Genomic DNA, 15021 nt, shown 5'->3' with positions numbered 1-15021 from the left:
CTGGCAACCACGAAGAAAGGCACACATCCATTTTCAAGTAGTTGCATGTGACTATCTGTATTATTTAGAGATTTTTAATTTCTGTAGTTCTGTAGTTCCTCCCCCCCCCCAAACTAGTTTTGGGGGATCCAGAATTAGGTGGATATATGTGTATTACATGTTTAGGTTATTGAAAGAGGGCCAGCTCCAGGTGTGTGTGGCGGGTGCAGGGCAAAGTGTGGTACTGCATTATAAGGGAATTAAAATGGTGACAGCAATGAGTCAAGCTGCTTGACCTGGGGGGGGGGGGAATAAAAATAAAGAGGGAACCAACCAGGACTGAGGCCATGGACTAGTTGGACACAGAGGAATGGTGGAAGGAAGCTGCTGGGAAACCCCCAAGGGAAGAAAACTCGGAGCTTGGGGACTGGTGAGTGGTCAGAGAGAGGAGACTGGGAGGAGGTGGAAGTTGGGAGTCTTTGGCAGAAAGAAGTCCAGAATCAGTGGCAGAAGCTGAAACAGGAGAGGGGGATGAGAGGCCAAGAGGGAGAGATGAGTCTGGCTGATGAAGAGTCACCCGTTCCTGCTGCAACAAGCTCCCTTCCCCTCTAGTTTCCTCGAACAAGAAGAGCTATAAAAAGGGTGAAGAAGTTAGCTTCATGTAGGCGCTGTCTCATATTGCTTTAGAAAAACCCTGGAGGGGACTTAAGACAGCTATGGGGAGGCGGGGGCTTTTAGTCTTGGCAACTGATCCATGGGGTCAGCCATACCAGGGATGAGCTTCTGTCCTCATTAGGCCTGACACTCGGCCAAGTCTGTGCAAATCATGTTCTTGCTTATAAAGAGTCAACTCTAACTTACAGAGTGTGATTCACTTGCTTCTGAGACTTGATTTCAAATATGATGGAGACTGTTGCGACCAGGCCTGAATTGCATTTCTGGAGAATGTTATGAACCTCCTATCCCTTAGAATAGGGTTGGGGAACCTTTTTCATCCTGAAAACCACATTCCCTTCTGGACAACCTTCTGGGGGCCATGTGATGCTGAAGCTTGTAGGGGCAGAGGCAAAAATGGGTGGAGCAATTAATATAAATCTTACCAGTGCACAACAGACTAGCTTCTACACACACACACACACACACACACACACACACACACACACCATTCTCTATCCTCAATACGGGAAAGCAAGAGGCATCACCAAAGTTCAAGGGCACATTCCAGCCAGGCAAAAATACAAAAGGGTGTTATGAAGTAGAGGTTTGGAGAATTGCATTCGGTCTCTAACTCTGCTTTAGAGGTCTACCAAATTCAAGCTTATATACGTAGAGCTATTTACTAGGATAGGATTAAACAGTCATGGAATGAATTGTCCCAAGCAGTTACAAAGGGGCTGGACAGAAATTGCAACACATTATTAAATAAATGTGTTCCTTAATCTGTTATGATCTGGCTCAAGCAGCCAGGATAGCATGGAAAAGGATAGTAATGGAAATAAAAATATACAAACATTTTATTTTATTTTAATTTTTAAAAAATTATATACCACAATAGTCTCAGGGCAGTTTACAAATATGCAATGCAACAAATAAAAATCAGATAAAACTATAAAATCAAACTTCAGTTAAATTGCCTGTCTTCTGAATTATGTCCATTTTGCCTTTTGATTTAAGTAGTCGTTTTCTCTGTAAAATATTCATCTGCATCAGCAACGATAAGAAGAAATGGAAATTTGTAATGACAAAGAACTTTATTTCATTTTATTTTCTCTCTCCTTTTTTCAGCGTATTTTCTTAAATGGTCAAAAAACCCTTCAACACAATGACTGTTTGGCCACTGACATCTACTCTTCCATCAGGCCGAAGCAGAATCTTCAACTTTCCTCCACGAGCAGAACACTGAAATGCTAAACAAAGAGAGGGGGGAGGCTTGTATTTATATTTCCTATTATCTGTGTTCCCCATGAACGATGCATGCTGCAATGCTTGGTTGTCACTAATGAGCAGCAGATGGGTTAAAGAAAGGGGAAAGCTCTACTGAACTCAGCAGAGCCAATCCACTGACAGGTTATGATGAAGCCCTCACCCTAGACAGCAAATAGGGAGGATGCAAACTCCACCTGCCCCCCACAAAACTCTGCTGCCTATGTGCATGTTACATGCTGCACAGTCTCTCCTCATGCTCCCTCCACCTTTGGGGGCCAGAGAAGAGCCTTCAAAGAAGGAATGTTTTTGAGTTAGGAAGAAAAGTGTCTCCTCAGAACTTACAGCTCTGTGAAGGAACTCTTAATGCACAAGCTCCTGCTCCCATGTAAGGTCTTACATATAGGAATTCCTTTACAGACAACCACATGGAACACATGTCTGGGGGAAGGATGCAGGGGATGGGGCTAAACGCATGGCCCTGCTCCTGAGTGAGCACAAAATTACCCCACACCAGAGTAATGTGTGAACTGATCTACAGTTTCAAGTAGATATGGAGACAGCAAATCCCATACGTTAACTCATCTAGAGCCAAACAGCTTAAAAATAATACTGTACAAGTATTTCTTTAGATCCAGGCTTGAAAGACATATTGCCATTGATTTTAAGTGACCAATATCATCTTCACTTGCCTATGGTTCTTATTTTTAGAAGGAAAGCCACAGTAATTTTAGCCTGCTGCATGCAAACTGGAAAAAACAGCTTGGTTTAAATTTCTTCTTTCATCAATTTTGGCAAGGGTGGAAAAACTAATACACCTGAGATCCTTGCACAGCACTGTGCCCATATACATTCCTGAACCCTTGCTTGCCTTCAGACCCTCTGGCTAAACAGGAGGAAAAATTAATGTGTAATTAAAGTTTCTGCGGATTTTATTTTTAACAGATTACATTTATTAAATTATTGAGCCCTAAGGTTTATTCTTATAATTGAAGAGAGATTCTTACCACACATTTCCTTTTTCCCCAGTTGTTGTGACCAGTAACTACTTAAGACAGTATGAGCAGATCCTGGAAAGAAAATGAAAAGATGTAATAATCATAACCCAAAAAGTGTAACTTTTTAGGGTTCAGAGCACACCACATGCATTTAAAAAAATAATCCTTATAATGCCACAGTAAGGTAAGGCTGAATTATTATCCTCATTTGCAAACTGGCTGTCACATGGGGAAGGGCAGTATTCTGCAAAGACCTTTGGGATGTGCAGAACAGCTCCACACATTAGAATTCCCCTCCATGCCTTGCAGTCATGAGGGCTGAAGCATCCAGAATTGAAGAAAGAAGGCAGATTTATCTTTAACCAGGCCTTTGGCTGATTGACATCTGATGCCCTTTTAAAATGTATTGTGGAAAGGGGGATTATTGGGTTGTCATTGCTTTTTTGTTTTTATTATGTATTTTCTGTTTTTTACATTGTGATTTTTATATGTGAGTTTATTTTTTGAACCGTCCTGAGATCCAAGGGTATAAGGCTGTATACAAATACTACCTTCCAGGACTCTGTTTCTTCAACATGGTAGAGTGGGAAGACTTGACAGATGACCATATTTTATCAAATTGGTTTTTTAAACAACAAGAACCCATAAACACCAAGCTTTTGAGTGTGTGTTAAAAGCCATTATAAATATTGATTGTGGTATATTTTATTTTTATTTGTCCTTCACTGGTTCTAGGTCAACCTTTCAAATTATACCAAAACTAAAACTCACTCATGTGCATGTGGTCCTCCTGAACAATATAGAATCTAGCATCCATTTTATTGTTGATTCATTTACTTTTCTATTTCAAGAATCTCTTAAAGGTTTTAAACACCAAATAGGCACATCTATATACACATGTATTTTTTTTTAAGCTATCATGTTAATCCAATATAGTTACATATAACAAATAATGCTTGGCCATGTATAGCGCCATAGGCATTCATAGGCAAAAACCTGCCTCAACAGATGTATCTGATGAGAGTAAAAGCTCATTTTGCTCATTTGTTAAAGGTATCATTGGCCTTTTTTGTTTTTTGTTACAGCAGAGTAGCCCAGCAGTTCTTCTGAATTTTGTACATAGTAAAGCCTCCAACAAGGGATGCGGGTGGTTAAGGGACACAGGTGTCGCTGTGGGTTAAACCACAGAGCCTAGGGCTTGCTGATCAGAAGGTCAGCGGTTTGAATCCCTGCGACGGGGTGAGCTCCCGTTGCTCGGTCCCTGCTCCTGCCAACTGAGCAGTTTGAAAGCACGTCAAGTGCAAGTAGATAAATAGGTACTGCTCTGGCGGGAAGGTAAATGGTGTTTCCGTGCGCTGCTCTGGTTCGCCAGAAGTGGCTTAGTCGTGCTGGCCACATGACCCGGAAGCTGTACGCCGGCTCCCTCGGCCAATAAAGCGAGATGAACGCCGCAACCCCAGTCGGCCATGACTGGACCTAATGGTCAGGGGTCCCTTTACTTTTACCTAAAGCTTCCAACAGGAATTATTCCCCTATGTTTAATGAAAATGAGAGCAAAGCCCTGCTTAAACACACAAACACACCTGTGACAGGATCTTCTAAAATTCCAACCCATGGAGCAAAGTATCGAGAGAAAAAGTCATAGCTTTCATGTTTTCCGTGGAAATCTCCTTTAATTGTGACTATTAATCCTTGGACTTTCCCAGTCTTCTCAGCCAGCAAAAGTTCTTGGCCATTCACTTGTATTTTCTCCAAATCAGACCTTGAGGTTAAGCATGAAATGTTAAACATTTAAATATATTTTTCCTATGTATGCAAATTTAAAGCTAAAACATGCCAGTGAGAACAATTATGAGCTGAAACATACTGTAGTTCTGGGTATCTAAAGTAAGGATAGCGACAGTAAGAGCATGTGCCCAGTACTGGTGTAATGTCTACAACAGCCTTAACCAACCTGGTGCCTGCCAGGGGTTTTGCAGTGCCAGTCAAACAGAATAAGGCATCAAAGGAGGGGAGGTGGGGTTCACATTAATTTACATATAACAAAGATGGCGAGCCTATGGCCCCCTAGACATTGTTGGAGTCCAACTTCCATCAGCCCAAGCCAGCAGAGCCAATGGTCAACAATGAGGGGAGCTGCAATCCAGCAAACATCTGGCGTGCCAAATATTCCCCAGCCTTGCTAATACCTAATGAAATTTGTAGAAAAACACATATACCTTCCATAAGCATCACTGAGGCAGACAAGGAGCTTCTTTGTGTCAGGAGAATAGCGAACATCTTGAACATTCATATCGCCTACAGCTGCCTGGTAATAAAACACTACAGGTTGAACCCCAAAGAACTAGAGCATCTCCTAAATTACAATCATTAAGGATGCACTGCATTCTCAGTCAAATCAAAGGATACACACATTTTAGGCACACGTGTGGGAGAACAGACAGATGACTTCCTCTTCTTAACACTTTGAGAACCCAAATTTAAACCCCTCTCCCTCTGGAATAAGTTGTGTGTGTGCTCCAGATGCAGAGAGAGCTTACTCATCTTTGCATCAGGATGACGTCCAGGGTGCAAGCTTCATATGGTGCAAATAAACACAGAAAGAGAACATGCAGCCTACATGTGCTTTCTGTCTGCTCACTCAAATTCCTCCTAGTTTGTTTAGAACATTTGGAGAAGCCACTCTTAAACACATGGACTGATGCCCAAGAGCTCAGAGATAATTTGGCTGAGATCTTCAAAGCCCAAAGGAGAGATACATTCACTTTTCATCTCCTCCCACAGTACCTTGACACTATTAATGCAGCTCAGTCTGTAGTCCTTTAATTGGATCTGTCAAAAACCAAGAATCACCCATACTCTCTAATGTAACCCCTAGTGTGCATGATTATCCTATTTTATCCTCACAACAGCCTTGCACAGTAGGCTAGACTGAAAGTTGGGGTCAGGCCCAAAGTGTACCTAATGTCCAAATGTAGATTTGAACCCAGTTCTGTTCACCACAAACCACAGACTTTCCCTACTTTATTAACGGAACAATTTTGCAATAAGGACACAGTAACTAACCTAATATAGTGGCACTACCTGGAATAAAATCTTTTATCACAGAGCTAGCATCCATGATTAATTAAATGTTTCATAAACATTCAAATTGCATCTGCATAAGGATGCTTGCTACATGCAGGCCAATATGGCATGGGGAAAGAGACGATGCATAATGTGTATGGCATAGAGCAGTGCTGCCCAATTGGTGGCCCGTAGACCCCAGGGGGGGTCTATGTAACCCAGAGTGTCCGTGGCACCATTCACGTAACAAAAGCTACCATAGATATATCAAAATTTTCAAAAGTAGGGGCTTGATGGGTTGGCTTTGGAAAAACAGGAGATCTGTAGTCATTGGGAACCACTGACATAGAGGTTCACCGGCAGTCCTTTGCAGGATCTGACATGCCTCACTCTGCAAAAGTGTACAGTGCAGTAATAAGGATGATGATGTTGAATTGTTGGAATACTCTGTGTTATTCACTATACATTTAATAAAATCACAATAAATAATATAAGGATTACACTAATTACCTTCACTAACTTTTCCACTTCCTGGAAATCCTGGATGAAAAGAAATAAATATGTATATAATGATTGCTCTTAACTAATCATTTGGAAAAATGCTGGCAATTTAAGTCTATCTAACCTGTGGATAAGTAGGATAAAGGGGTAGGTCCAGGATAATACGATCGCCTGCTTGTCTGGCATTTAATTCTCCACTCAGAGTTACGAAAGTGAGGGTTGAATTCACATTTTCTGTTTTTAAAATTAGAAACATATAACTGTAATATAGGTTGAAAGGTATATTTGCAAATAACTTATAGCTTAAATGTTAATTACTCTTGTTGTGGAATAACACAGCTGCTGAGGCAAGGGTAGCGTGGCCACAGAGTGGGACCTCCTTAGCTGGTGTAAACCACCTTAATCCAAAATGGGAACCTAGGAAAAGAAAATTCAAGAGTCAGGCTTACAGTAAACTCTTCCTGTAGCTTTACAGCTGTATCACGCCAGATTTTCAGCCATTTGCTTGCCCTTTTATAGTGTTACTGCATGTAACATCTTTCCACATAACATCTGTGGTTTTCTTTGATAAAAGAGAAAGAAAACACCCATCTATTTGTAACATGCCAATGACCAATATTAATTTTTAAAAATGGAAGTATGGGTGTGGTAGATATTTGAGAAGATGAATCAGTAGCCTCCCTATAGGCTATTGTGTGTGTCAGATATTTGGTGATAAAAATGTTCCACAGATGAAAATTCCTCCAAGATGAAGAAAATGAGATGGAACTACGCCCTGGACTGCCTGTGCTACAAAATGAGATGGCGCATTCCTGAGTTGGTAACACCACTCCAGGTTGCATGTGACAGATGCCATTCTTAATGCATCTCTGAGTTGTTGTTTTAATTCTCTGTAAGAAAGCTAGCAGATTAGGAATAAAAAATCTAATCTGTGTCAAACCTTCTGCTACTTTTCTGCTTGCAGGGAGATTTTATGCAAAGGAGCATTCAGTGGTATCTCTCTGCTTTAGTCTTAAGCAATACAGTCCACTCTGCCACATTAGAAATTGTAGATTTCCCAGGGTTCCTTGGGAAAAAAGTTTAACTGTTAAACCAGATTAGGTCTGTGGTATGTTTATACACCAAGTATTTATTGCCTCAACTTACATTATAGTCTACTAACTAAAGTGTCAACCTTCCTTAATATTTTTAAGCAGGGGATATGATTTACCTTCTGCTGAAGTCAACTGAAAAATTACCCCTTATTTTAATGTAGTCTTACTTCTTGTAAAGTCATCAGTAGGATCCAGTTTTCTGATGAATGCCGTTTCTGAGAGGTTCATTTCTGTTGCGATTTTTTGGTGCCAACCTTCTTCCAGTTCCTATTTTTAAAAAATCAAATAATTGCCTGTGAATTGGTATTATTTATTTTACAGCAAAATAAAAGACCTGATAAACAAAGAGCCTAGCATTGCACATGAAGTTTGAATGGGTTCATGGTACTGTTTCTTATTCAACAGAGATGCAGAAGCAGTAGGAATAAAATAACCTGCAAGCCACCCCAGACATCGCCTCTGCCATTAGGAGTCAGTTCCTTACGAGATACCATACAATATGTCTGGAATTCCCTTGACATAGCAGGGCGGGAATTGCTGGGATGTCTGGGAAAATCTGGAAGTATGGTAAAAACACTTGTTGAATGATCAAAACTAAGTTGAATGATCAAAACTACGTTTAAGTTCATCACAAACTGGATAAAAAATTAAAATTTTAGATTTAAACTTAGTCTTGATCATTCAGCAAGTGTACAAAATATTAAGAAAACTGGATGACATGAGGTGAAAAAGTTGGATCACTTGATATGGAATGACCCAGCAAAGCAAAGCAAAACAGAAACCCACAAACTCAGACAACTAACTACCACCATCTTGTGGTATTTTTGAAATATAGCAATCCTGTGTTTTCTTATTTTGACCTAACTGACCCAGGGGTTTGCGGGGCCCTGTGCACAGTCCTTTATGGGGGACCTGTTCATTCAACTAAATAAACACGACCATGCCAAAATTAGGGTGCATGAGATGATATTAATAATGTTTCTGCCTTTGTGCTGTGCTCACCCCCAACAACTTGGGAACAATCCTGGCAGCAGGCTAGGTAGGAAAAAACGGTGATGATAACAGTCATACTTTGGATCCCGAACGCCTTGTGAGTCCAACGTTTTGGCTCCTAAACGCCGCAAACCCGGAAGTGAGTGTTCCAGTTTATGAACGTACGTCAGATGGGGCTTCCGCAGCTTCTGATTGGCTGAAGGAGCTTCCTGCAGCCAATTGGAAATCACGCCTTGGTTTTCGAAAGTTTTAGAAGTTGAACAGATTTCCGGAATGGATTCCTTTCAACTTCCAAGGTACTACTGTACTACTAATGACGCCACTGAAATGCCTCCCCCATAACGTTTGGGGAAAATCAGGGGAAACATGATAATAATGGTGATAATAAAGGTTATGATAATGACTCTGCACTCCCCCAGCCTCAAGCAACTTGGGAACAATCCAGGAAAAGAAAATAATTATGATCCTTCTGCACTGGGCTCCTTCCCTCTCCCTACCAAGAAAACCCCAACAGCTTGGGAACAATCAGGAAAATGTGATGTTGAGATGAAAATGTCTCTGTACCCCCACTCCCCCCAAAAAGACAAATCAATAAAAGATGGGAGGATGAGGAAATCTGGGCTACCCTGCCGCCCCCCCCCAAACAGCTTTGGAACAATCCTTCCTGTATGGCAGGCTTCCTCAACCTCCAGATGTTTTTGGCCTACAACTCCCATGATCCCTAGCTAGTAGGAGCAGTGCTCAGGGATGATGAGAATTGTAGTCTCAAAACATCTGAAGGGCCGAGGTTGAGGAAGCCTGCTGTATGGCATGGCATGGCATGGAGAAACAATAAAAAACTATATGCAGAGGGTACATAACTCTAGAAAATTAGCCAAACCACAGTCTAAAGGTCAAGTCACATATATACACTACATAAGAGCTTTCCAAACTGTGCGTCGGACATGTTAGTGTGTCAGCTGCAGTGTGTAGATGTGTCACATGAACGCTCCCCACGCTCCTTTCGGGGCTGAAAAGTGGTTAGTTTAACCTCCGGTTGGCTAGTAAAACTGAATTCCTGTGTCGTGAAATAATGCATGTCTAAAAAGTGTGTCATCAACATGAAAAGTTTGGAAAGCTCTGCAATACATGGTCCAAGGTTTAATGATTCAATATACAGTGGTACCTCGGGTTAAGTACTATTTCTGGGTTAGCAGAGTCTGTAACCTGAAGCATATGTAAGCTGAGGTACCACTGTACAAGTACATATTTGCAAATGGGCATCCAGAGACTGAGAGATGGCATGCCAATTGAGCTACTGAATCCTTGGCACAGCACTCCTGAGCACAGCCAGTGTAGCTGTGTGGCCAAACATTCTTAAACACCATCCAAAAAAGGTGCTGAGGAATGGATTCAGACAGGCACAAGAGGAATTCATTGACAGAGGTTACAAACATATGAGAAAGTGCTGAGATTACAGGGAGACACAGAGCACAAAGAAAGGCAGATAAGGGTGCAAGGGACAGAGAGGGCAAAAGGCACAAATAAAATCCAGTGGGCAACACATGCACAAACAGGAAAAGAACTCGTTAGGAACAAAGTCTTATACTTAGTCAGACTATTGGTCCATGCAGTACATTATCTAAGACTGTCAACCTGAGGGAGCCATGGCACCTATAGGCACCAAGTTGATGACCTTCATGTGTTTTTTGGAGACAATCCACTGCCTTCTCTTATGGAGGAGCTTTTCTGAATGAGGGGATCTAGTTCTTCAAATGCCACTATCATCCACAATTGCCTAGAAACATTCAAATATTTGTCCAAGAAGGCTAGAATGTTAGTATCTTCAGGGTCCAGGTCCAGTTTCCATAGGAGTGGCCTGATCACTGCCTGATCCAAGGTTATTTTCTACTTCTTGATTGTGGCACAGCAGTACAGTGGTACCTTGGGTCACAAACACTCGGGTTACAGACTCCGCTAACCCGGAAGTAGTACCTTGGGTTAAGGACTTTACCTCAGGATGAGAACACAAATTGTGTGTCGGTGGTGCGGTGGCAGTGGGAGGCCCCATTAGCAAAAGTGGTACCTCAGGTTAAGAACGGTTTCAGGTTAAGAATGGACCTCCAGAATGAATTAAGTTCGTAATCAGAGGTATCACTGTAGTCATGATCACAGATCATAAACAGATGCTATGCCGTTGAAGGGGCCGGAACACCTTAAAAAGTAGCCACTGACATTTTTCAACCATACTTGGGTGACAAAATACCTTGGGTTGGCTTTGTTGAAATCAATACGACTAAATCAGATTAAATCTAAGAATTGTGCACAACTGTTTCATAAAGAAGACTGCCAGTGCTTATGAAATAGGCTAATTTGGAATTCAATCTGTGTTCTAAAAAACTCTAGAAAACCTAGCAGTGAGGGAAACATTAACTGCAGAAATGCTTCCTGGAAAGTCTTGACATTACTGTGAAAAGTTTCCTGAGGGCAGGAATTTTTGAAAAACCCTGGGCCAGATAAACAGCACAGGAATTTTCTGTACCCACAACAAACCAATCCTTAGTCAAGAAAAGCATCACTAAAAATTAACATAACTGGCACCAGTCACACACAGCAAAGTTTTGTAATGTAGGGAGCTGCCTTACACTGAGTCAGGCCATTGGTTTATCTAGCTCATTATGTCTACAGCTCTCCAGGGTTTCAGGCAACATCTCTCCCAGCAATGCTACCTGGAGATGTTGGGGACTGAGCCTAGGAACTTCTGCATGCAAGGCTGATGCTCTGCCACTGAGCCACAGGCTTTCCCCAACAAACATCAGCATTCTGGTAAAGACAAGTTTCAAAAACTTACATCTTCAAGAAGACAAACAGCTGCAGGATTTCCAGAAAACGGCTGATCTGTAAAGGCATCAACTGTGAAAATAGAAATCTGCATTTTCTTCCCTTATTCTTGGCTGCTTTTAAAAATGGCGTTTTGCGAACTGCTGACTCATCTTCTCAGCTGTTGCATAAATGGCTGAGTTAATATTACACCAAGTGAAATATTACAAGTGTAATGTTACACCAAGTGAGTACAAAAAACTGGTAGCTTTGCCAACACTTATTTTCCTTTTTTTCTTCCTTACATGTCCCAGCCCAGCAATCACATTTTTAACATTTTCCCTATATTTATAAGAAATTCCAACATTATTTTAATGGCTGTTGCTGAAATTATAAATTCCCTTTTACATGTGTGTCAATGTGATTTACAAATATATCATAAAAACAGCTGGAATGGTTTTTAAAACTATATAAAAAATAACTGAATATACTGTAAGTTTAAACACAATACAAAATGAACATCTGTGGCAAAGGATTTTTGAGCTCCTGGAAAACCTTGTTCACATAGAAACGTCTTCCATTGTTTTAGAAAGTACAGATAGTGCATGCCTGGTATATTTCAACAGGGTTGCTGTTCCACAGAATGGGGCAGCAACACTGAAAGCCTTGTTCCAAGTTACTGTGGAGCCAGTTTCCGATATTTTGGGGACTTTAGCAGCAGTGTAGCACCACCAGCTTATTGAGCTTTTTTTTAGGAAGTTGTGGATTTTAGGGATGGGAAGTGCTCCGCCCCCTTGCAGCATCCAAAATGCCCGGCAACCACCGTTCCGCCCTCAAACTCCTCTGCTGCCCAGAATCCCAACCCCGATGCACAGCAGCCACTGTGCCACAGTACAGACCCCCATGGTGCCCTACCCCCCCCCCAGTGCAGACTGCCCCCTGCCGCAAGCTAGCTACGCTACTGGACTTTAGGAAGAAACATTGCAGTGACCTGTTGGATATACTGTAAGGATATATAAAGGATAAGGTGGCCTCTTTAAAGGTTAAGCAACAAGAAAAGCTAATTTATGTGTGGAGTTAATTTTTATTAACTGAATTTGGAGAATTACCGTATTTTTCGCTCCATGAGATGCACCAGACCGTAGTTTTGGGAGGAGGAAAACAATAAATCTGAATCCCAGAAGCCAGAACAGCAAGTGGGATCGCTGCGTGAAGCGAAGCAGAAGGAGGACAGGCGCGTTGCTGAAGGGGCGCTGCGCAGTTCTCCCGCTCTGTGCAGCGTCCCTTCAGTGAAGCGGGAGGAGGAACAGAAGGGGCTCCGTTCCTCCTCCTGCTTCGCTGAAGAGGCGCTGCACAGCAATCCCTCTCTGCGCAGCGCCATTCGCTCCATATGACGCACTCACATTTCCCCTTACTTTTTAGGAGGGAAAAAGTGTGTCTTATGGAGCGAAAAATATGGTATTTCTGTTTATCTCTGTAGAAAGAAACACAACAGATGTGAAATTCTACACATTTACTCAGAAAAAAGCCATAGTGTGTTCAGCAGTGCCGATTCCCGTGTGTCCATAAGGTTTGGGGGCCATAATTCTTTTTTTTAAAAGAGTCCTCACCTTGAAGAGTAAGAAATTGTCTTTAAGGTGCGACAAGAATTTGTTGTTTTTGCTGCAACAGATGATTACGGCTACCTTTCTGGAAACAGTTGTTTACCTAGGCAAGCAGTATTTCATGTTTTAAACATTAAGGGGCAATTATTCTGTGATGCAATAAAAGTTATGAGTTTAAGATTGTTCTTTGGAACCAGCATGCATACCCATTGCCCATTAATCACTTTAAAATCAATAGGGCTTATGATACACCAATTGGAAACTGTGTGGATTATTTTTCCCTTTTCCATGATATTCTTCCTAGGAGGCAGGAGGTATAACCTTCCATTGGCTCTTTGTTCTCTGGCTGAAAGATGGGGGCAGTGTGTCATTCCTCTGAGCCAGGGGTCAGCAAACTTTTTCAGCAGGGGGCTGATCGACTGTCCTTTAGACCTTGTGGGAGGCCTGACTATATTTGGGGGAGGGGAATGATGCAAGAGTACCACGAGCTGCTTACCTGTGTATTGCGAGCGGCAGGGGCTGGCAGCGGCAGAGGGATGATGAGCGGTGTGCAAAAGGGCTCCAGAGAGAGGCTGCTTAAAATGGCAGCCGCTCGAGAGCTGCTGCTGCTGGCACCAACAAAGCCCAGCCCCCTTCCTCCTCTAGGCAGGGCAGGGAGAAACCAGGAGGGAGGAGGCGCCGCCACTGCCGTGTGAGGGAGAGGGAAAGGGAAAGAACGCATAGCTGGCAAGCCACACAGCAATTTCCGGATCGTCTGCGGCCCGGATCCAGAAGGCAATTGGGCCTTATCTGGCCCAAGGGCCTTAGTTTGCCGCCCCATGCTCTGAGCACTGCAATTCCAGGACTAGTGGGGAATTTACTTTTCAAATGTAACTGAATAATAATATTATTAATAATAATTTATTTATATCCCGCCCTCCCTGCCCAGGGCCAGGCTCAGGGTAGCTAACACCAAATATTAATGACAATAAAACATAATAGGAGGTGGGACAGTTAATTAAAATACAGCTTAAAATGCAGCCTCATTTTAGTAGTAGCCATAAATCAAGACCATAAAGGGAGGAAACATCAGATATGACGTAGTAGAGCACTTACTTGCTTTGAATGCAAAAGGTCCCCAGGTCAAACCCTTGCAGGAACAGGTATAGATCTCTGTATGAATCCCTGGAGAGTCACTGTCAGTGTGTAGACAGTACTGAACTAGGTGAATCACTGGGGCTCCTCAGCACCTTCCCATATTCCCAAAATAAATGTCTGTTTGAACAGGACTGTTCCTCCCCAATACAGAATGATACGATATCCCGAGCCACCATGTGGCTTTAGAGCTCAGAGATCAACATGATTCTCTCACTGCACCAGTTGTGGGAGAAATGCTGGGAGCAAACATGCCCCTTGTACACTGCCATGATAGACTTGATGCCTAAGCTCTACAAGATGATTGCGTCTTTTCAGAAGAACATATGCAGCACTATCCAGTATGATGGTTCATCCTTGGACACCTTCCCTGGAAAGAGAGGCGTGAAACAAGGCTGTGTCCCAACTCTCTTTGACATATCCTCCTCCCTGCTGTTCTCATATGGCACACTCTTCCATTGCCTCTTGAGACAGACAGATGCCAATAATAGGATTTCACTGAATAATCCATTGAAGGAATATTCAAGACCCTGGCAACGCTTCTTACACTCAATGTTACACAATTGCAAACAGTGTCACTATTTATTTTCTCCTTGTTGCTATTTAAGCTCCTTAACAGGCTCTCCAGTATTCTGTCAACTGAAACTAAACGTGCTCCTTTTGTATTACAAAGACCTGTGTTTACACATAAGACAGTTTCTGACCTATTGTGGTGAGTTGTGACTTAGTAGCTGGCTGGTAGGGATGCCATATGTCCTTTTTTTGCACGGGTAGTGTCGTTAAATTAGGGTCCCATTATTTTGAACTCACTGGCCTTACTGGCACAGCATTAGCAACAGGTACCTTGAAAACACCTGCTTATCAAGGCCGAAAGCATCAACGAGTGGGATTACGCAGCGCTAAACTGCACACTCGGCCTTGGAAGGCTTT

General features: G+C 42.3%; 1 protein-coding gene across 3 annotated transcripts; it reads right to left on the bottom strand.

Annotated features, from left to right (window-relative positions):
* Window positions 1-1483: 1483 nt before the first annotated feature.
* On the bottom strand, window positions 1484-14979 carry PBLD (phenazine biosynthesis like protein domain containing). Of its 3 annotated transcripts, none has more exons than XM_081911504.1 (9): window positions 14796-14979; window positions 7729-7828; window positions 6786-6884; window positions 6592-6701; window positions 6477-6506; window positions 5120-5208; window positions 4484-4662; window positions 2910-2972; window positions 1484-1886 (listed from the first exon to the last, which is right to left on the bottom strand). In XM_081911504.1, exons 2-9 carry the CDS (start codon window positions 7787-7789, stop codon window positions 1774-1776), a joined length of 744 nt encoding a protein of 247 aa, XP_081767630.1. In that variant the 5' UTR covers window positions 7790-7828; window positions 14796-14979; the 3' UTR covers window positions 1484-1773. The 3 variants fall into 3 exon arrangements, with proteins under 3 accessions (XP_081767630.1, XP_081767631.1, XP_081767629.1); XM_081911505.1 differs by lacking the exon at window positions 14796-14979 and adding an exon at window positions 14053-14171; XM_081911503.1 differs by lacking the exon at window positions 14796-14979 and adding an exon at window positions 11385-11579.
* Between the last annotated feature and the right edge of the window lie 42 nt (window positions 14980-15021).

This window comes from Podarcis melisellensis (assembly GCF_964234715.1).
Source record: "Podarcis melisellensis genome assembly, chromosome: 5".
Taxonomy (NCBI): domain Eukaryota; kingdom Metazoa; phylum Chordata; class Lepidosauria; order Squamata; family Lacertidae; genus Podarcis; species Podarcis melisellensis.
This window is presented reverse-complemented; position numbering and strand designations above follow the sequence as displayed.